The sequence below is a fragment of the Anguilla rostrata genome, chromosome 4 (genome assembly GCF_018555375.3).
Source record: "Anguilla rostrata isolate EN2019 chromosome 4, ASM1855537v3, whole genome shotgun sequence".
Taxonomy (NCBI): domain Eukaryota; kingdom Metazoa; phylum Chordata; class Actinopteri; order Anguilliformes; family Anguillidae; genus Anguilla; species Anguilla rostrata.
In genome coordinates this window covers 47,535,581-47,558,477 of record NC_057936.1, presented here as the reverse complement: position 1 = coordinate 47,558,477, position 22,897 = coordinate 47,535,581, and the positions used below count along the sequence as shown (strand labels likewise).

At 39.3% G+C, this 22,897-nt stretch overlaps 3 protein-coding genes and 2 non-coding genes across 5 annotated transcripts; 1 reads left to right on the top strand and 4 right to left on the bottom strand.

Annotated features, from left to right (window-relative positions):
- Positions 1-2,449: 2,449 nt before the first annotated feature.
- On the bottom strand, positions 2,450-8,341 carry LOC135253492 (GTPase IMAP family member 4). Its single transcript, XM_064332832.1, has 4 exons — positions 8,215-8,341; positions 6,435-7,187; positions 5,973-6,044; positions 2,450-5,126 (listed from the first exon to the last, which is right to left on the bottom strand). Exons 1-3 carry the CDS (start codon positions 8,243-8,245, stop codon positions 5,995-5,997), a joined length of 834 nt encoding a protein of 277 aa, XP_064188902.1. The 5' UTR covers positions 8,246-8,341; the 3' UTR covers positions 2,450-5,126; positions 5,973-5,994.
- An 803-nt stretch (positions 8,342-9,144) lies between these two features.
- Positions 9,145-12,926, bottom strand: chmp4c (charged multivesicular body protein 4C). Its single transcript, XM_064332834.1, has 5 exons — positions 12,568-12,926; positions 11,147-11,324; positions 10,774-10,882; positions 10,202-10,325; positions 9,145-9,579 (listed from the first exon to the last, which is right to left on the bottom strand). The coding sequence occupies exons 1-5, from the start codon at positions 12,764-12,766 to the stop codon at positions 9,518-9,520; spliced, it is 672 nt and encodes a 223-aa protein (XP_064188904.1). The 5' UTR covers positions 12,767-12,926; the 3' UTR covers positions 9,145-9,517.
- zfand1 (zinc finger, AN1-type domain 1) lies at positions 11,935-17,387 on the top strand. The gene is made up of 9 exons (XM_064332833.1): positions 11,935-11,953; positions 13,478-13,562; positions 14,026-14,068; positions 14,453-14,492; positions 14,615-14,742; positions 15,101-15,192; positions 15,633-15,754; positions 16,354-16,509; positions 17,029-17,387. The coding sequence occupies exons 2-9, from the start codon at positions 13,508-13,510 to the stop codon at positions 17,206-17,208; spliced, it is 816 nt and encodes a 271-aa protein (XP_064188903.1). The 5' UTR covers positions 11,935-11,953; positions 13,478-13,507; the 3' UTR covers positions 17,209-17,387.
- On the bottom strand, positions 15,811-15,883 carry trnar-ccg (transfer RNA arginine (anticodon CCG)). The gene has a single exon. It is a non-coding gene; the product is annotated as a tRNA-Arg (tRNA).
- Positions 17,388-18,446: 1,059 nt separating the features above from the next.
- Positions 18,447-18,519, bottom strand: trnar-ccg (transfer RNA arginine (anticodon CCG)). Its single transcript has one exon. It is a non-coding gene; the product is annotated as a tRNA-Arg (tRNA).
- Between the last annotated feature and the right edge of the window lie 4,378 nt (positions 18,520-22,897).

Sequence of the window (22,897 nt, the reverse complement as noted above, 5' to 3'; positions counted from 1 at the left end):
AAGGCCTGTGGGTTCTGGGCAACTGCGAAACGATGAATCACGACGGAGCGCAGCAAACATGCCGGAGCGGCATTTGATAGGCGTGGATGGGCGGTGTGCGATGTCCCAATTCAGCGAATCAGTCCCGGGGCGAGTGAAGAATCTGTAACGCTGGTGTCATTTCCACCCCGTGTAAACAACATTCCATACCGTCGCCCATGATTGGGCAGGGTCAGGAAGACGACTACGGGACCGGAAGGTTTTCTGCGGTTCTGCTAGACGTATGCAAACCACATTTTGTATTTACTGCAGTGGCTGTTCCAGGCAACTGTTTTCGGGAACATATTGTTGAATGTAAAAAAATGATTTTGTCGCACCAGCTCGTCAATTATTTGCAGGGAACAGGGTCTTATTTTCAGGGATTTGAGCGTAGGATATGCAGGCTGTAGGCAATACAAAACTGTCAGACTGAAAACGTTGTGTGATAAAATGTTTTAAAATAACAGTAGCCTACCTGCATTGATCCACTCCGTCAGTACTATGTAGTGTACCTATATATACCTCCATCGGGAGTCATATGTCGTATATTACGGTATATGAGAGCTTCTGGAACATTTCCCTCGTCCACCTGAATTCACACATAGGGTAATCCTTCCACAGTTTCCAAGGAAATGCCACTCGTCAACTATGGCTGGCTGCTCATCTATACAGTTCAGCACGATAATTACGGAAATAGTATAGTTTATGACTGTCATTCAAAATTGAGATGCATTTAGCTACCCCATAAATAGCACCTAATAACAATGAATTATGCAGCAGCATTTTTACGAGGGGGAAACAAGCTGAATCTATTTCAGAATTCACTGTTGCCACTCGAGATTTTGCAGTCCAATGATTTTCACAAGCAAAATGAAAAGAGATGGCACTGACTGTATCTCTCTGGGATGTAGTCAAATATACATTTTTGTGAGTTTTAAATTTGTGTATAGAAATGTACAAAACATCTAGACCAATAATCCCAGGCATGTTGATCAAAGTTTAAAAATGCAAACCAGCAAAATATCCTCAAATAGCCAAAGTATTTGTGAGCAAGTCCTTTTTTTTTATCTACCCCTAGATTTGGTTTTATTATTATTATTTTTTTTTTTTTTTGCCAAAGTGATGGAATTAATTATGCACTCTAAGATACAATTAAAGAGTGTTACTCTTTCACCGCAATGGTTATTTTATTTATTTATTTATTTAAATATTGTCTATATATTTTCGATTTTGATATTTTTTTAACTAATCGTATTTTACGAATTTCCATTATATTCAAAAATGCAAAATCTACTATGACCAAACCCGGGTGTCTAAAGAGGTTTGAATTTTACAGAATTGGATTGGCATCGTAGGTGCGTTATTGCCCCCTAGTGGCACAACGTAATTACAACAGAATTAGTCCAGCTGGAGAACGCATGTTTAAAAATATTAATTTCTATTCCTTACTGTAATTCAAACAGTGATCAATCAATAAAAATTGTGAAACTGTTTTACCATTTCATCACTGAAAAAAATTATTTTACAGGTAACTGAATCACTGTATTCAGGTCAAAAAGCTAAATCAAAAGACAAAATTCAATTGGGCCATTTTGTTAATGATTCTGCCCAGCTAGACTCATTGAGCGCAAATGGAGAATGAAAAAGCACTTAGTCATAGACTGTAAAGCCACCATGATGTACACGTTTCCTATCTGCTCCTACCTCCTCAAGACCCACAAACTTGAAAAAGAAAAACAGTAGGCAAAAAACCTATTAGGAAACTGTTAGGCATCATGCATTGGATGATTTCTCCAGTACAAGATGAGACAAACCAATAATACACAGGCCATTATAGCGCACTGCAATTTTTTGAGAAAGATGAAATTCATATTTCAAGGGAAATCGACTGCAATATAGACCAAATGTCAGTATGAATTATTAAAGCTTTAAGAAGACGGTGAAGAATGTAAAGGCTCCCAGAGTGTATAATGAAGTTTACAAACACTGTTCCTTCCATGATTCATATTTTCATATTAAAGTGAAATATGAATTATGCTGCTTGGTGAATATTCTCACAAGGTTGATTCAGGTAAAGACAAAGATCCAGTTGTATTATTGCAGTCAATGGGGTCAATTTACCCAATGGATAACTCATTAAAACAAGAATAAGCTTTAAGCATAATAGACTGATGTGGAAATCATAACCTCTTCACTATGAATAGTACGTAGTACTAGGTTGTACATTTTGAATCATCTGATGTTCAAGTTATTTCCAGATATGGAAAAGCACCAAACACGTAGTTCCACAGATCCACCAGGAGGAGGCGAGCTTGTCAGATATGCAAGGTTTTAACCCATCTCACAGTTCATGATCTACTGGAAATTTCTGTTGAGAGAGAACTTATTTCTGGTTGTGTTATTTTTTATATGTAACACAAACTAGTATGAATTAATTGGTTCTCATTTATTTGACAATAGAAAACATACATTGTCATGAAAATGCATTCGAAAAATAAAAGTACAGCAAAGTGCAGTACAATATAGAAATATAAGTTCATCCAAAGCCATTGGAGGCTTCAACAAGGCATTACAATTATTTGAAACAAAAGTATTTTGTTGTCAGACTACACATTATGTGTAGAAAGCTTTAGGTACCATCCACCCAATTCACTACATCTTTGGTGCTATTATTCCTCCAATAAACAAGTTTACTTTGCTATACTTCATACCAGAATTTTAGAACCAGAAGGTACATTTTCACACATAAAGTATCAGTCAAAAACAACTTAAAATATTACACAGTATGCCACAGAAACATTTCATCCTACATTCATATCATTGCATATAGTTGTCAGCATAAATATGAAACTACATTCTTCAGAACTCATGTCCCTGACTATCCCCTCACATCACTCTACAAATGGTAAAGAGCACAAAAAACAGATTGTAAAAACCCCAGCAAATAAGCCAAGCTTTTACTTAGCAATTGCTAAGCCTGTGCTATGACTCAAATTCTAGTAATATACAGAGTACTGAACTAGATTTTTTGATAGCGTACAGAACTGTAAGCGGAGCTCGTAACATGTTATCCTTGGTGGGTATTTGATGAAGTGGAACTTCTACTGTGGATATTTCTTCAACAGTGCTGCACATAAAGGTTTACTAACGTGTGTGTAACTACTTTGATTTTGTTAACAGGCATGGCATTGCGTGCCGCTTGGTGTCAAGTAGCGTCAATGATCACATTCGCAGCCATGGGTATCAATTACTAGCCTTCGGTTTGGGTTACACTGTCTATCTAAATTATTTATTTTCAATAAAAACTAGTTGACAAACAAAGGTGAACAAATAAGTTGCTGATAAATGAGTGAAACTACGTCCTCTTGCTTTAATCTTCTGTATAAAATGGCAATTCACAAGCAAGCAATCAGCTTCTTTCAGAAACACGAAATCACTCAAATATTAATGTGTATGGTGTACTTTTAAATATTTAAATATTTAATAAAAAGCGGTCACAAACTAAAACAATTGCACAGTGACACTCATTTTGATGAAATCTGATATGGAACCTTATTTCATTTTTGGTCACCATCTTTGATACACTGTCTAAAAACTCCTGCGATTGTGTCGATATATTGCGGTTACTCTAGTTTTATAAGGTAAACCAAGCAAGCCTTTGTTTCGGCATATCTCCAATGTCCACACTAGTATGCTACAATGGAACATACTAAGGTGGACATTAGATCAATGAAGCCGACAACTGTAGTGCTGTCAGATGGGCTTATAGCCCACAGAGATGAGAAACTTCATGCCATCAGGTCACCACACTCTTTCCTTGAATTTTATTCAAGTATTATTCAGCAGCGATTCCTTAGTTTGGTACAACACATAACCAAAATTCAACAGGACACCGTTTTCACCAAGCATAGGGCACGTTTTACTGACCCCAGACCAAAATAAACCATCAATGTATCAATAATAACCAAGAAAAAGTTCAAAATAGCTTTCCAAACTCCACATATGGGGAGACACGAGAAACCAATATGTGCATAATGTGATTAGTGTGCAGTTCTCTTTGTTTACATGCCTTGGTATAGCTCTGTTCCAGCAATCCCAGATTAGTTTATCTTTGGACATCTCTTCCTCTGGTTACTTCACATATACCACTGGATTGTTTGTAAAGAAGGTTGTAGGCTAAAAGATGCCTGAATTGTTCTTGTGTTTGGTAAAAGTACCTTGTAGAAGTATCCACAATCACTGCTGCTGATGGAATGTAACCTAGCAGTACACTACAAAAAAATAGGTCAATCTCAACAAGCATTTTAGTTTTAAACTTGAATTTACACTCTTATATCTATAACTTTTTTGCTAAATGAGACAAAACTAGTGCGAATCAGGTGAGACAGTTTGATTTCAAGATTTTCCATTGGTGTAAGAAAATTTTGCTTGTCAAGCAAACTGTAACTTAAAACAAGTCCATATTTTCTACTTGAGAGAAGAAGTAAGATTTTAAGTCTCACTCAAGACTAAAGCAGTTGTCAAAACAGACTTTTTGCCGTGTAAATTCTGTCAGTGTGAGAAGTCTCAACTTGTCTCTGGCGTTCAGAAGGGCTGTTACACTTCCATAACACACTGAAAGGCTGCTGTAGATGGGTACAATAAGGCACTTAAAACCTCAAAGTACTTTCGGTCCTGCTCCATTCAGTTACAGCAATAGACTCCAGTAAGGCCAATGAGGTAGTCATACCAGACTGGAGTGTTTTAATGTGACGCTGACAGCACTGTACCAAGTGTTGCTGTTCTACTTTTAAGGATCAGATTTACAGTAGGTTTTCCATCAACTGTATTCATACATACTTAATTACATAATAAAACAACTGTCTGCTAAGATCACATATGGCTGAAATGACAACCATATTCCAAGTAATAAATATAATTATTTTTGAAGGATTAATATCTTTCTTTTTTTGAGGGGGAGGGGTTGTCTGTGGGAGACTGAAATCCAAAAGCACTATCACCAGACCATGTGCTCCATTGTACATACTACTCTCCAAGACCTCTTTCCAATAATTTCTGTGGCTCGTCAGGTCCGCTCTATCAGTTGTTCCAACTTGTGACGCTGGCCACTACAAAACAAAAGTGCTGTTATGCCCATTGCACATCATTTTTACATTTCGCAAGGCCTTTATTAGCCTTGATAAGCACATAATACCATAACACCACACCATATTATTCTCCCAAGCGATATATTCAGCTAAATCCACAAGCAGTGAAGGATGTAGCTAAATATATCACTTGGGAGTATAACTGCAGTGTGCTGGTATTATTCTCTTATATTACATTATTCAATTTTACTAAGCACCTGTGCTAAAGGATAGGCACATGGCTCTATTATATTAGTTTTATTAGCCTAGTCCCAAGACTAAATGCACTGAGAAAGTGACTGACCAAACATATGCCTTGATCATAGTTAAAATGAAATGTTATGGGATGTGCGCATTCAGCCAGTACATTTGCTGACTTTACCTAAAGCCATATTTCCATGTTATCCATCTAAATAAATATGACATTAAGCAAAAGTGGGCACAACATGACACTCTTCTTCCACTAAATGCATAGCTGTTAGCTGATGCTATCATATTTTCTTTGTAAGGTAAAACTGTTTCTTCAAAGAGCAGGGGCAATATATCACTTGCAGTATTTTAAAAGTTATAGGGCCTTTACAATAGCAGTTAAGAAAGAGTATCTCCAGTTCTATGAAAAATTGTCAATATTTCACTTCTGTATGATCATTGACTATGTGTCTTACTGAGGCTTATACTATTTTCCCCAAGAGGAAAAAATAAATCAATGAGAATTTTAAAATAAAAGGCAGGGAAAGGTTTTGGGTTGGCATACTAAGAAGACCTTATGAGGCAGGCAAAGGCAAGTCCTATCAGATTAACATTTCAGGAGTGAGCTAGCGACTTTACCTGGAAGACATCATGGTCAAGGTCACTGTGTCTTGTTCGTTTCAGCTTTGCTGTTCTTCCTGTCACCTGACTCTACACGAAACAGGAGGGAAGAGATTATTATACCATACACACACACATACACACACACACACACACCAGTCTGTACAAATACATATACCAAGCTCAAAGCTCATAGTCACACACTGCACTATTATATACACAAGACAGTAGCACATAAATGGCACTTGAATACACAAAGGCAGCATCCACAGTATACAGAGAGTATATATTGTCACATAGTCAACACAGAGAGCGTACATCTGTTAAATGGACAGCACAGGGTAAGCACTGTTTCACAGAAAACAGACAGACAGTGAAGTGAGTGAACACAGTTACCGTGCACATACAGCATACGTTCTCAAACGTTCAGTGTTAGCTGACAGCACCACCCTGGCCTGTAAAAAGTGAACCATGACTTACGATGTGGCGGATACACCTCCATGTTTTTGACTAAGCCCAGGGTGTTGTTCTGCTTGGGCCTGGCTCCAAGGTCCCGCTCCACCACGTTCTGGTTGAGCGGCTTCTTCTCCACGGCGCCTGCGATGTACAAGCCCCCCTCCTCCGCCACCATATTCTCGATCTTCTCCAGGAGGCGGGCCACCTGGGGGTGCTCCCCGAAGATGTTGTTGTTGATGACGTGGTACCTGTTCTTGCAGCGCTCCACCACCTGCTGCAGGTCCCTGCCCTCCCTGCGGATGTGCCTCTCGATGGAGATGGTCTTCAGCACCTCGGCCCAGGCGAAGACCACCAGGGTGTGACGCCACACGTTCTCCCCGAACAGGGCCAGGTGCTCCTCCACCCGCGCCCGATCCACCTCGGTGAACATGCCCACAGGGATCACAAGCAGGAAGGCGTGTGGCCCCGGGGGGCACATGGAGGCCCCCCGCACGATCTCCTGCTGGTACACCGCCGGCGTGTCCTGGGAGGAGAACCAGCCCGGCGTGTCCACCACCACCACCCTGCGCCCGGCCACCTCCGTCTCCCTCTTAACGCAGAACTCGGCCGCCCTCTCCAGCCGGAAGTCCTCCCGCCCAAGGATGGTGTTCCCCGTCAGGCTCTTGCCAGGCCACCTCCAGCCCAGCAGCACCACCCTCAGCTCTGGCTGCTGGTTGGCCTCTCGGGCAGCCGCCGCGGCCCTCTTCTCCTCCTCCTCTGGGTCCGACAGCCCATCACCTGTGGGAACGCATTGAGACCTTTGTGCCACTTTGTTTTCTTTTTGTTTCAAAGGCTTACAAGTGCCAATGATTAAAAAATACACCATGTACAACACAACCTTATTCTGAAAGCAGTTTTCACTTGGCCAATTATCTTGAAATTTAACCAAGACAAGCCCTTAGTTGTTGGTGTATTTCAGACATCCCTTGTTTAAATTGCTCAAATTCAATATGTATGTAACGTTATTCGTGTAGCAATAGAAAGTCTTAAAACGTATATTCCAGAAGAACGAGTACTATTATTTAAAGCGTGTATTGTTAATATTCGAATTCGGCTACAGTAACGCAATACTAACAATAATGTAATGTCACAATGATTTCCCGTCACTTGTAGCTCAACAAGGAAATACTAAAAAAAAAAAAAAAAAAGGAAGCAAACCACTGGAATAAAATGGAGTAACGTGCTAGCATGAAATTAATGCGAATTTATTTCGAAACTACCTACAAGGGAATGTCCGACATGACATCAGCGCAGTGGGCTCAATTGGGATTAAATGGCCGGTCGCATGAATAAATAGCGAGCTAAATGTATAGATATTACAGATATCAAAGTAACGTTAACTAGATAACTTAACTGGCTACGTCTTGGTGTCATTCAATTCTTTTCCAGAACTTGTATGTCCGCTAGCTTTCGTTACCCACACGTATGTCAAACTTATAGTCCATGTTAGATGTCAAAGTGAAGTTGGTTGTTTAGCTAACAACTTAGATTCACATATATGAAACTATGAAACTGCGTTAATTTAAATAGACGGAAACTAACAAGCAAGTTCGCATCTTATAATTGAAGCTAACGTTAGCTATTCATCGGTTGATAACAGTGAAACGTGTCATTTCTAGTAGACTAACATTAACGTGAACACACAATCCACTGGCATTGTAAAATTAGACAAATTTGTCGATCTGTCAAAGTATTAAAGTCGATTTTGTAAGTCTGAAGTCAATGAGCAGATCTAAACATACATAAACGAATAGGACGAACTCACCAGCAGGAGGATCTGGTATCTCGGATGCCATGTTTCCACTATATTTGACTTTATTTGCCCCTTCCAAACTACAGGAGGATTTCCTGCTTGGTTGTCAGGCGGGAGGCGTGTACGCATGCGCATTAAGAAAAGACAGATTCATTACCTTGCTATCTAGCCAACCTGAACTCGCTGAAACGGTCTAGAAGGCACTTGGGGGAATAGGGTTCCTGAAATCACTCTTTCCATATAATTTTGGCCGCGAGACCCGTAAACCAAGGATGAGTTTCTGACATCAGACTTTTCTCACGCTTGTTTTTCCTTTCACCGGGGACTCTGCATTCGTGCTTATTGTATGAAACAGAAAATGTATTTTTTTCTATATACGAAGTCATCAGAGCCTAATTTTCGTTTTGCTGTCATTTTGCTTTCATAGCTCACCCTGAAAGCACCAAATCTCTTCCACATTAAAAATCCAGGTGAGTGTGTATGAGATAGAAATGAAAAAACTGGATCCAACTTTGTGTGTGGAATCCTTGTTAAATATAAATGAATGGTGGATCTTTAAACGTAATGTACCAAATGTCATTTTAATTATTCAGATTAAATGATATATTTTCATACATTCAAAAGAAATCCTCACATGAATATTTGTTTCAGTTCAATTCATACAAACCAATAAAATATTAATATATACAAAAATCCTAACTGGAAGATATCTGTAAGCTACTTGGTGGTTTTGATTAAAAAATAAAAATCTTATATTTTTTATTTATTTGTACTTTCATGTGACAATGGCAATAGTTGAAAAACCTCCGTCTTCATTATTGCTATTTCATTAAAAAGCAGCCTTATCCACGGTAACAAAAAACAGTTTTCTGCTTAGAGAGAATGTAACCAACATACACAGTCAGAACTGAAGAACTGTACCATGCTCAATGATAAAAATAAAAAAGACAGCCTCCAACACAGGCCTAGACCTTCCACTTTCAGGTAAAATACAGACTACATTATTCTAAGCAACCAACCACCTGCAGTCAACTATCAATTCCTTCATTTCATTTTTTTCACCATGAAAAAATATTAGTGTACACATAAAGCAGGAGTTTATGTACTCTAGGTTCCTACACTAGACACACAACAGAAATAAACACAATTAAAAAACAAAGTTACTTCTGTGCATACCCAACATAAAGAAAATAATAAATCATAAACATTCAAGCAAAGGGAAACACATATTCTTCTATAGCTGTACAGTTAACGCTAAACGCTGGCTTTGCGTATGATAGTGTGGCAGTGGTGTATATAGTGAGGATGATAAGAATTAGGAGGCCCACGATGCAAGCCTTTTCATGTCCGCATCATCCTCCACCTTCTTCTTGGAGTCTGTGAAACAAAACAAGACACAATCATGTCATGATAATCGGACCATTTTCAGAAGACAAGAAAAAACTACCCATGGCCAGATAAAAGTAAAATGAACCAGACCAAAGAACAAATTATGACTGATATTGTCAGTGAATGTTGAGAAATAACTTGTGAAAATGACACTGATGAGGTACTTTCTGGGGAGGTTTATAGTTGGGAGGAAAAGTACTTTGAAGGTGAATCTGACAATACTGAGAGTATATGGTTGTCATCTGTGTCTCAGGGCAATCCTTTATATAAAAAATGCCAGGAGGCATGCTTCAAAAACATGTTTGATGTATTTCCTTAGGCAGGATCTGGGGGTGGGGGCTAACCCCAGCACAACGGTGCTCAGTATAACCACTAAGGGGTATTTTTAAAAGAACAGGCCACAGTTTTACTCTGCTCAAACACTTATGCCAAACAAAAATATTTTTCTAAAATCTTCTTCAATCCAATATTGATTGTAAACAAATGATGATGAAAGGTACCTCATGCAACTCCCAAAAAACAAAAATCAAGATGGCATCGAAATACTCTGAAAGTGAAAGACAGCACTGTGTGTGCAGGGTTCGGGCTGCAGCACGCGGGTCCCACTTACGTGCCCGGTGGCTTGGCCGGGTGGGCAGGGCTGTGGACGGCACGCTGGGCAGCCTGCCCATGCTCTTCGTGCTCTCCTCCAGCTCCTCCTGCTGTAGCTCCTCCAGCTCCGCCAGCAGCTCATCCTGAGAATCACAGCAAGGTGTCAGTTAACCGGCCATGCTAACACTGGGGCGGCAATTTAGTATAATGGGTAAGGAACTTGTAACCTAAAGGTCACCAGTTTGATTCCCAGGTAGGACACTGCCATCGTACCCTTGAGCAAGGTACTTAACCTGCATTGCTTCAGTATATATCCAGCTGTATAAATGGATGCAATGCAAAATTCTATATCAAATGTGTAAGCATTTTACATTGCATCCATTTGTGTTGAGTAAGTCGCTCTGGATAAGAGCATCTGCTGAATGCCTGTAATGTAATGTAATGCAATACAGAGAGCAGGAGCAAAGCTGATCTGAAACCTTCACCGTAGGGCTGAATGAGGATAGCCAGGGCAACAGTTTCCAAAGGCATACAATGAAGTGGCTACAGATATTCATTATGCAGCATTTGGTTAAGAAAGTGTGCCTTTACCTCATCAAACTGATCTCCAAATGGCTGGGAGATAGCATCATGTATCTCCTGCGCTATCTCCTGCTGCTCTGTGATATCCTGCATCAAAGAGTCTATCTTATCCAGGTCCCTGAAACAGAAAGGAGTATATGTAATCTTATTTTATTACACATCATTTATAGGCACGCAGGCCAACAATGGGCATTGCCCTTCAATAAAATGCTATGTTTGATATGTTATGTACACATGTACACCTACACATAACATGCATATATATAGCTTACAAATGCAGATTTTGCAAACTGTTAAGTACTCCAATGTCGTTGCCTATGAAAAAAAAGGCTCCTCAGTTATCAGTATGCAGCATCTTCTCATTCCCTCCCTGCTCACTCACATGTTCTGGTGAACCCCCTTGATGGCCTTGGCAGCAAAGCCCATGTTCTTGAGCACCTCCGTGTTGGTGTTGGCGTTCTCCAGCGCTTCTCTTTGGAACTCAATTGTAGAGAGGGTTCCATCAATCTGAGTCAGCTGTTGCTCAAAACGCTTCTTTCGCTTTAGGGCCTGGAGTGCAGCTGGGGTTGTGAGAGGGATTTCAAATCAGGAATATTGCCATTAGATACATGACAGACTGTGCTCATAATTACATTCCATGTAGTTGACGTCAATAAATATTCTTTCCAATCATTAGCCCATATGAACACGTGGACTGATTAATAATGTATCTTGAAGTGTTACTGGTGCTGTGCGTAGCCTTGCTGTCACATTGTTGTTAAACAAAGAGCAGATATACACTTTGGCAGGCTTGGATGTGAACATTGGGATGAACTGAACATTTCAGTTTAAATGTTCTCAAACTACACAGAAAACAAGAAACAAAAGGAATCACTGAGTTGGCACGGAGAGGTCTATGGGAGAGAATGTTACAATGAGAGCAATTAATGGAACAACTGGAACTGCAAAGCCCACTTAAGTGAGATACTATTGCCTAAAGCAAAGGAGATGATGGGTGAGAGAGAGAAAGGATAGCGTGAAACCAAAGGGGGAATTGATAACAGAAGAGACAAAGGTCCACATGAAGGAAATGGTATTTTAAAAAAGATCCCAGACAAACGCCCACTTGGTCACTCCCCTGTAATCAACTAAAAACGGGGGGAAATGCCTTTATGCAATTTGACCATTCTATAGCAACTACGCTAAAACGGTAGGCTAAATCCTCTTAACTTCTTGGTGTTATTTTAGCAACATATTTACATTTTTGACCCAAGTTAATTGTCCGATGGGAAATGAAGCACATCCTGTGTTCGGCACTTGCTTACGTAAGCCCTGCAGTGATTCAAATGTAGCAAAATGGTGGCTCACACACCTATCACACAGCCTACCATACACAGTTCCAAATTCGTTCACATGTACGCACACTCAGCACAGCACTGACAATACAATGTTGTATTGATCTGCGTCAAACTAAAATTATGAGTAGGCTATGCTGAGTATGCTGAAGAACGAGATTGTCTGCAAATAAAAGTAGGCGTTAGTCGCCTTACCAGATTCTTTTAACAACGGAGAAACAGACAGATACACGGGGTTTGAATTTCTCCACAGCAACAGAAATATATGAATGACTTTTCCATATATCTCTGCCATGAAAAAAACAATCTTAGTTAGCCCATTGTGCAGCTTAAAAAAAGTTAACTACCTACAGTGCAAGACATATCAACTAAAACTCACTAGGACGATTTTCAATTTATATAGGCTACTTTTCAGTTTGTTGTAACAATATTTCAAAAGAAACAACCTGAAAACCTAAACTACTCATACCTCTTTTATTCTTGGTCCCGTTCTTTTTGGCAGTTGCAATTTCTTGTTCGATTTTTTTCTCCAGATATTCTTGTTTTTTAGTTAACATCTCCTCGGTCTCTCGGAGTTTGTGGATTGCCTCTTGCGGAGACGCACCTGTCCTGTGTCTCGACTTGGAGGAGCTTGAGCTCCCTTTAAATAACTTCGAAATTTTGCTCATTATACCGAAAGCGTTGCGGTGTGGTCTAAATGACAGAAGGGGTTTAGAGAAATGCAGAGGCTGAGCTGCGCTTTAAAATTGTTAGGCGGGCACGGTATTTATCTTTAAAGCTTTGAATCTAAACAGAGCGACACACCTGCTATTTCCTGAAATGTGACACCTGGGGAAGGGTGGGAATGTATTGGCTCTTGGAAGTGCAACATTATTCGATAGGAAATGTCCAATAATTCATTTCCAAATCCAAAATCAATCAACTAACTTTGTAAAACAGCAGCAAAATGTATCAAAATGACAATTGCATTTCCTTGAATGTGAACTTGCTGAATGAAAAGCAACTTTTCACACTTAATGGAAAATGCTGAGTGTCTGAATAATTCCATATAATGTTTTTTTCTGGCCAGAACATGCTATAGTTAATATCCCCCAAAGGTTATAAAATAAAATAAAAATCAAGCTGTGTGTGAAAAGGGTGACTTTCAGACCCAAACAACAAAAAGCTGATTTTTCAGTACCATTCAATATTATGTATGCAGACGTTATGTATGCAGATAATATAAATTGCAGCTTTTATAGAAACAAGATGCTAATACCAGTACGGATTTAATAATTACATTCCAATATTTTTTAAATTTATTTTTTTAATGAATTCTCACAGATTTATGTTGAATTGTTCTTGTTAATACTACATGCGCTTCCTGATTGAGTTCAAAGGTGATGTTGTCCAGATGACGTCAGTACAACATGGCTGAGCTAGACATTGGGAAACATTGTACCATTGCGACTTGTAATCAACAAGGTATTTTGAAACAATATTTAAGATAGACTGTTATACAATTTCCATTGTTCGACAACGCATGACCATTGTTGTCGAAGTGTTGTGGGCGTGTCGAAGTGTCCTTGAGCAAGACACCTAACCCCTAACTGCTCTGGCGAATGAGAGGCATCAATTGTAAAGCGCTTTGGATAAAAGCGCTATATAAATGCAGTCCATTTACCATTTACCATTTAGGTGATCCGATAATCTGTTTTACACACCATTGATTTTGGCTAACTGACGCATGGGCAGTTCGCTTTCAAACTAGCGAGCAGTTCTACCAGCTCGCATCATCAGCAGTGATGAAAACCAGCTAACGATAGTTCACTAATTCGCATGTAAGTTTTAGCTAAATTGGCTGTCTAGTAGCAGCGCAATGTAATACAGTACATATGTATCTGTTAATCGACGATGGCTGAATCACATTCTGTTATTTTACTTTCAGACTTTCTGCCTTTCGTCTGCGATGATTGCTCTGGGGTTTTCTGGTAAGATTCACTGTCAAAGTGGATGAAGCTAACGATATGTAAAATTTCGTCATAATCTGCATTTTAACCGTTAGAAGTGTAACGTTAGTTTTTATGCAGGTCAAAGTTTTTTAGTAATCGGTTTAGCAATCTGAACGTGCGTCTACATGTCTACATTTGCAGGCTACTTTGCAACCTTGACTTTGCTTGACAGTTGATGGATGTAAATAACAACCTGTAGGAATTCAGCAGTGCCTGTTCATATAAAAAATTGCATGTGCAATATGCCTGTTAATTAAATCTGACTTTTAATAATTAATTATTTAATAGAAATGTTGAAATTGTGAACTCATTGCATGTCATTTCATCATTTTTTAATTAATTATTATTATTATTTTTTTTAAGCATTGAACACAGAAGTCGAGAGTCACATGCGTGTCCTGAGGTATGGAATGTGAAATAATAATCTTTTCTGTATTGTTTGTATGGCTTTTGTGTTTGATTGAAATATCCTGGACATCTGCTGTAACATAGTCATTTTGATATTTAACTGCTTTATTCATCTAGATTCCGGTCAAAAAAGAAGTTCTGACATCTGGCAGCAGTACCTCATATCCATGCACATTTGAGGACTGCAAAGGAAAGGAGCTACTACCAGTACTGTGTCCACACTGTCAGAAAAACTTCTGTCTTGCGTGGGTATACTGAATATTGCATCTACTGTAAAAGCTAGATTGGTAGAACATTATGCACGATAAGCATAAGATTAGTTCTTATGTCTGCCAGTGTATTGTCAGGCCTCTTGTAAAATATATTTAAATCTCAGTGAGATTTCCCTACTTAATTAAAGGCTGAATGAAAAAGATGGTTTGTTGAGCAAAACTGTACTAAATACTATACGTAAATTTATCCGAAGCAATTTGGATTCCAGCATAACCGTATCTGTATTTGGAAAGGTTCTCAGTAGGGACTAGATGTTATTCTCTGTGCTTTCTCTGCCACTTTCTGTCGCTGCTGCTACTGATTCCCTCATTGGGGCATTTTGTTAAACAGACATCGGCATCAAGATGACCACAAGTGTGAGAAATTGGAGATCCAGAAGCCACGCATGGCTGCCACTCAACAGCATGTAAAAAATATAGTTGGTTAGTCAATTGTTTCATACTTCTTGGTCTTCTCTATACCTTCACCTGGAGAGACACATTTTTCAACATACCATGGACTTTTTCTGCCTGCAAATGTCCGCCATTTTGTTTAGTTGTGCCACTCATATGTTGCAGGTAGTCTCACAGTCTTTTTTTTTTTAATTGCTGGTCTTTCAGCATCTTAGACAAGCTAAAACTGTGATGATTTCTCTTCGATATTGAAAATTTGTCTGAGACAGCAGAATCACTACTAAAATCATGTAGTGTCTGGAAGGCATTCATTTGTTATTCTGAACTTTTTATTCAATGGTTTCTATTTCTATTTCTGGTCTGTTCTTAACATGTCCACTTGAGGGCAGTGTAAGCTTACATTGACACGATCGAAATTGACACAAGGTAAACTTTCTCTCTCTAAACCCTCTCTCTTAACTTTTATGAAGAGTCAAAAAAGGGCTTGCCTGCCAGTAAGGGGCGTAAGGGTGCGAAGAACAGTGCAACTGCAGCGAAGGTAGCCCTGATGAAACTGAAGCTGCACGCTGATGGAGACAAGGGGCTGCCGCAGGTAGCTTTTTGTCATTGTGTGTCTGATGAAATGATATTAAAACATCTGGTGCTGCTCGACCCAGGTGGGACTTGAACCCACAATCCCCAGCTCCGGAGGCTGATGCCTTATCCATTAGGCCACTGGGCCTGCTGAAGTCTTTGCAAGACAATGGGTTTAAGTACATTCCTAGTTGTCCTCAATTTTCAGGTTGCGTATTGGGTCCTGGTGATTTCTGATCACACTTCCTGTTTTTTAAAAAGAATAATTAAGTATATCTTAAAACTGTAATTTTAATAACTATGTTTTAAAAGACTAAATGAATCAATTTAGACATATTCTGAGATTTTTATTTTAAAAATGGAGATAACAATTGTTGAGCAGCTGGGCAACTGGAACAGGTTAAAACTTGCATGATCAAGCACTGGGTCTTAATTGTGATAGGATCTGATTATAGTTTGCTCCACCCCTGTTTTTAAAAAATATATTTTGTCTCATTGTTTTACGATACCCTTCCTCGATACCCTTCCTATGTAATTCTGTTCCCTTCTCTATGATCCATGTTTGGCTTTCATATACTTTTGCTCAAAAACATTTACATTTCCTTTGTTCAACTGCAGACAGAGAGGACATACTTCCAGGTGTTCCTTCCAAAAGAGGCTAAAGACAACAGCCTGCCCATGTTCTTCTGCTCCAGATGGAGCATAGGAAAGGTGGTGGACTATGCTGCCACTCTGGCAAACCTCAAGAACAACAACAACGTCTTAACAGCCAAGGTACTGACATACTGCACTCAAACCCAGACAGCCTTATTCCCCTTTTACCTCCATTTTCAAATGCCCAATTGTATGTTCATCAGTGCTCGTTGCAGCAACCTCTATCATCAATTCGGGGTAGCACAGTTATCGAGTATGTGACGTCAGCTGCTGCTGTCACACCACAGTTTACAAGCTGAACTTGCAGAGACACGAGCTGTAGGAAGACTCTTAATGTGCCCCAAACAACCAGCAGGGGCCACTGGTGTGCGATGAGGTGCTGTCAGCCTGGCCCAATAAAACTCTCCTTGAACTCGTTTTGCATTGCCTTGTGGGGCTACTGGCTACAGTCAGCACAGGCACAGTCCAGATTGGATCCCTGTCCATGGGGTCTATCCATGCACTTGACCAGTTTCTTTAACATTACTGAGCAGCTCCTCCTGTCCAATTTTTAAACGACTTCTGTACATCAAAAAAAAATGAATTACATCTTTTGAAGGAAGTGTTTCCTGTCTGACGGCTCTTGCTCTTCGCCTACAGAAGCTGAGGTTGTGCCACCCGCAGACCGGAGAAGCCTTAAAGATGGACGACACCCTGCTGTCCTGGCTGGCTCACTCAGATTGCCCACTTTACAATGGGGGGAACGTTATTCTGGAGTACCTGGACAATGACTGCACAGAGCTGGAGGACGTCACTGCGTACCTCCCTGTGTCCCGATGAACATTGCTTCCTGTGTCCCGATGCTATTTCTGCATCATCGCAGTGTGTCATTGCTTTCATTTCACATTAGTAAAATAAATGTTGATTCATCCTGTCAGTACTGAATTCATTTAATATGTGTGTTAGGAGATGCGTCACCATTTACTATGTGATCTTCAAAATAAAGTATTATAATTTTGTGTGGCTGGTAAGCATTTCTAGCCACTCCTGTGTGAAGTTAAGTGATTATGTCATTGGGGTGGTGGTCAGAGTGAAAGGAAGACTGCCTGACTACAGAATCTGAACTGATTGTTCACTATAGTCTTTTTCCAATAGTCATTTTCAGAGACACTGTGGTTGCACATTAGCACTGGCCATCAAACAGGCCATCAAATGTTTAATCATATATCTGCCTTATTTTTACACAATACATTGGGTAACTGTGTACATAAGTGTATTTATGCCTGTATATGTACTGTATAGGGAGCAAAAGAGAGATCCAAGAGCTCACATAGCCGACAGGAATTTCAAATAGTTGTGTGTCTCAGGAGAATTGCGCACAGTTGCAGGAAATTCTACTTTGTAATTGTAAAAGATAGTTAAAAGTGTGGCTTGCAAATTGCTTGTGTGAGAACGGGCATCTTAATTAACACTGCGGTACACTTGCCCATTAAGGATCCAAAGCAGAGGTTTGATGGAGGATTTCAGTTCCTCACAGAGGCTTCTTGATCCTTTCAGGGACTCCTGAACTATGCAGTCTCGGCCATTTGTGCTTTGTGGGTGGATCAAACATGATTTGATTTTCTTTCCTGCTGAATACGAAGTGCTTCTATGCGTCTCTAGTGCTTTGGGAAAATGGCATTACATTTTTACCCCCCACCAATGTCAATCAAACTTTGTGTAAATGATAAAAAGCTATAAACTATATGTGTCTTAAATGCATTGCTGTATGTTTTAAGCAACCTATGCTGCAGCAGAAATGAATCACCCTGTTTTAAAGGCTATTGGCTCTTCAAATTTTTCAGTTCAGTAACATATGACCTATTTATTTACACAAAACAGGCAACAACTGACTCATACGCCTATGGAATTTCCCTTTCTGCCCACATGCAAAAAACGTGTTTATGCAGGAAGTACTTTTAATAGGAAACACCCTGCTTTTTAAATGCCTCCTCCAGAACCATTCAAGAGAAGTGGACAGTGTTAACTTCTTTCACAGAGATGTGAACCATTATCATTAAAAATGATCCTGTACCAGTCGACCCAGGTGGGACTTGAACCCACAATCCCCAGCTCCGGAGGCTGATGCCTTATCCATTAGGCCACTGGGCCTGGTCTGTAGGGGAACTGCAAAACAATAGATATCCCATACAATGGCTAGAGTTTATGGCTGATTGTGTCTCATTCAATAGGTTTATATCTAAAGTAAATTTATATCAAACTAAAGGAGGAAGGCGGACTGCTCATTGAATCTGTACAACAAAACCACAGCACATATTTTTCTTCCCTGTATGTGAAGCATGTTACACTATTCAGGGACAGCTGGTGCTCAACCTGAATATTGTACTGCTTGAAAATCTGCAGACAGACTGGCCACCCTGGCTACAGCAAAACATTTGCAAAAGCTCATGCAAACTAACATTACTATAATATTTGTTTCCAAAGAGTGTAATCACTGTATAAACCATCTATGATTTTCCAAAGTAGAAACTGTACAGTTGTAATGTTAAAAAATACAGGTTGTCTAATAAATGTTTATTTCACATGCAATAAGTATTTGTAATTTTTACAAATTTTTGTTTAGCATCCACTGGTTTTTTTTTTCTTCTTTTTTTTCTCATCTCTGTACGTCAGTTGGTCATACCCTGTTTCCAATGGTAACTGCTGAGGGGCACAAGAGGATGTCACAATGAATGCCAGAATGTGAAAAAAATAATAATTAAAAAGTAAATCAACAGTCTAATCCTGCTGGACTCATGCATGTCATGCAGTCTTAAGATGTTTGACTGATTGTAATATCTCTAACTCATCATTGCCTCTGTCTGCCTCATTGGTTGAGTTGGTGGTCTCTGGCAGCAGTATTGTGATGGTTTTCTAAAAACACTAACTGATCTGGCCAATTTATGTGTTGCTTATTTTCTATATAGTCTTTTACATTTTTTTTATATAAATTTAATTTGCTCAGCAAGTCCCACTGAAATATAGAATATCTTTTTCAAGGGAGACCCAAGGGAGAAAATTGTAAATAACAGACACCAATGATACACAATAAAAATGACCTTTCTGTCTAGTTCAGTTGTTTCTCTTGGTACCCAGAATTAAAGTATTATGAGCAGAAAATACAATAACTATGATTTGATTTTCATGTAAATATGTGAGATGGTAGAGTAATAAGTACAGCTTTATAACTGGTCTGAAGATGCATCTCTTCAGACTATACTTAGACTACCTAACTATCACCACTCTACGGATCATTTCTATCACTTAAATTCCCCTCTTTCATGCTACACATGTACCTCCTGCGCCACTCATGTCACATGTGCCTCCATCCAGCACTTATTGTGCCTTGTATCATTGTCTTGATGTTGTAGCTTGTAATGCCTACTAGTTTGACTTAGTATAGGTTAGGTTACAGTAATGTTCACTGTGTGAACTGGACTTAATGTGTTCATGGCTATGAATAACTGCGCAAAATGAGTATTGTACCTTATCAGATCTGTGTTTTGTAGTTCCTCCAATGACCTTTGGTATGCACTTATTGCTTTGAATAAAAGCGTCTGCTAAATAAATGTAATGTAATGTAACTGACAACATACAGAGTTTTTAGTCTGCTGGTTACAAAATATGCCTGAAAAGTTATAAAACATTACATGTGACGGTACCTTTTATAACTTTACACTCTAAATCATGATGATGTTGTTAACTTTTTACCTTTATCATCATTTCCTAAAAATCCACATCCATTCTAACCTTGCTCAAGCTCACGCCCACTTGAGTTATTTGTTTAACAGATTGCCAGGAAACCTGGCATTTTAGAGCGGGCAAACCCCAGGAGATCGATGTGAACCTCGACCCACACTGTGTGTAGGCTACAATTTATGGACCACCTCATTTATAAAAACACTATATTGCAAATGAGGGGTGATTTAGACTTTGTGTCTGAGGCAGGTCGAGACAGTCTATAAACATGCTGTGACAGTTTATAGACAGTGAACCTTTTCAAAGGTTTTTATTTTTATTTTTTGGCCAGCACTTGGTAAAGACTACCTTACTAGGTATTGTGGACAACAGCAAGAAGATTAAGATGGCTTCAGATATTTTATATATGGCAAGTATCATATCAATTATGGGCTGTGAAAAGAGAGATATCTAAAGCAAAACTGATTTTTTGATAAATAAAAAATGTGAAAGAGTTTAATCAGCCATGGAAGATTGCATTTTGTGCCAATTTAAATAAAGAAAATGACAGAAAGATATTAATCAATCACATTGTTTGTGAATAGTGAAAAGAGGTAACACCATGTGGTTCTACAGGAACATTAATTAATGATATAATACTCAGAAGTGGCTCACACGTTTTTCAGCCTTATTAAATGTTTTCTGCACAAACTATTCACAATATATGAATGCATGGTGCTGTGAGCCCTGATTTCAGTTAGGGAATCCTTGGGTAATTAGTGTTCTTGTCTTCTATTCAATAAAAAACCAGCCAGATAATTAGTGTATACTTCAGGTAATGACTGTGTGTTTCATTCATGTCTGGATCTTGGTACTTGTCCTTTATTTAAAACCAATAAACTCTGTAACAACAGGCATCTGTTTGGATAGATGCAGGCATCTAACAGAGAATAATTGGACTTGAATGTGTGAATTATCAAGATTTCAATAAGCTCATAACTCAGTTCCTTCTGTTAAATGTTCTTTCCGATACAAACATTCAGTTATGTGGCTGAAAGGGGTTTTCTGAAGGCTTATGTCGAAGGATTATCAAACACACTCTTAGATTGCCTTGAGCAGGTCCCTCACAGAGTGATATGGTCTTGAGAATAGCAGGATATGATCCAAACCCTGACCCTTCGTATTAATTTAAACGTGTGCAAAATATAATGGGATCAAATCTCTGAGTGTAATGCAATGTTCAAAAAATGAATGAATGAATGAATGAATGAATGACAACCTATTGTCAGAAAGTAAATGTATATCCCTGGTGATGTGGAGTTGGCTGTAAATTTTGAGGGGGATATGCAGAATCGATATCCACGTAAGCCTGTGGGCAGGTGCTGAAGTCCGAGACGTGAGCAGAGCAGGTTTTACAGACGGCTGGAGGCCCGGGGAGAACCGCATGACGTCCGCAGCCTCGGGTCAACGAGGAGCACGTCTCCTCATTAGGAAAGGGGGCGAGATGCACTCCACCTGGGGAACATAAGCAGGCGTTGCGCATGCTGAATGTGTGCGCGGAGCGTAGGGAAGCCCTGCGTACGCGTCCTCGCCCTGGCAATTAAAACCCAAATCCAGCAGCAGAACCTGTGTGTGCAAAGGGCCATCAGAGGGATTTAACCATTTCAAAAGCTGTGATTCCTCTATGTTAATAAAGATTCACCAGAGGATGAGAGAGGACTGCGGGAGTGTGGAGAGAGCATTTCTTCTCAGAGAACAGGACGTTCGCAGCCAGGACCCACCTCTTCTGTCCCCTAAGTCACCCCCCGAAGCAGCAGAAAAACAGTGTTTCAGACAACTTGCCTAACCCTTTGGGTAAAGATGTATTCTACACCTCAGTACCATTCAGACGTTAGCATAAAGCAACAATAGCTGCTTTAGCGGTATCCAACTCTATTTTGGTACACACACAGGCATGCACGTAACAGGCATACTAGTATTTTAGGGCTAAAGGATGACACTCCATATTTTCCTTGATATATAAGCATGCATGAGCATTGTAACGAGGTCTGCAGAGGACAGAAAAAAAGAGTGTTCATAATTGAAATTAGTGATGCATGGCAAATGCCCAGGGCTCCAGGAAAGTGTTTTTATTCACCCCAGAAGTGGATCGGATCACATACCCAATACAATGGCTAAAACAAACTAAAACAAATGCAGCATTTCAATGACACGATATTTTAATGTAACGGGCACATTAGACATGTAAAAATCAACTATATATGTATACTAAGCAGAAGTACTTCAAAGGAGTATGTGATCTTAATTGCACGGCAGAATGCTTTTTTTTAGACAAAGCATAAACAATTCTGTGCAATTTACTCAGCAAACCATGTTGCTGTTTTGTATGTATTTTTATTTTTAATGTATTGCATGCATATATTTATGACATAAATGCTAACTATATGGATGGCGCTGGTTTCTCTTTGAAATCATATCATAAAGGAGATTGTCATAACCAGCATTCGCCAACATCAGTTGCACAGGTATATGCAATCCATCTCACCAGTCATTGTACAACAATGTATGCCGCTCTACTAAAGTGCTTTAGAAATGCCCACAATCCACCTGTATCCATAGCAGTTTTGGAATCACAGAATGCAATTACTTATACTTCCCCTCTATATTGTAGTGTGTAGCTCAAGTACCAATGCAATTATGGTACAACATTGAACCACCATATATGGGGGGAAAAAAAAAAAACTAATTTCAAAAAGGCAAGGGCGTCAAATAAAAAGAAAGATTTAAGAATGGATAAGCTGGAAGTACTTGA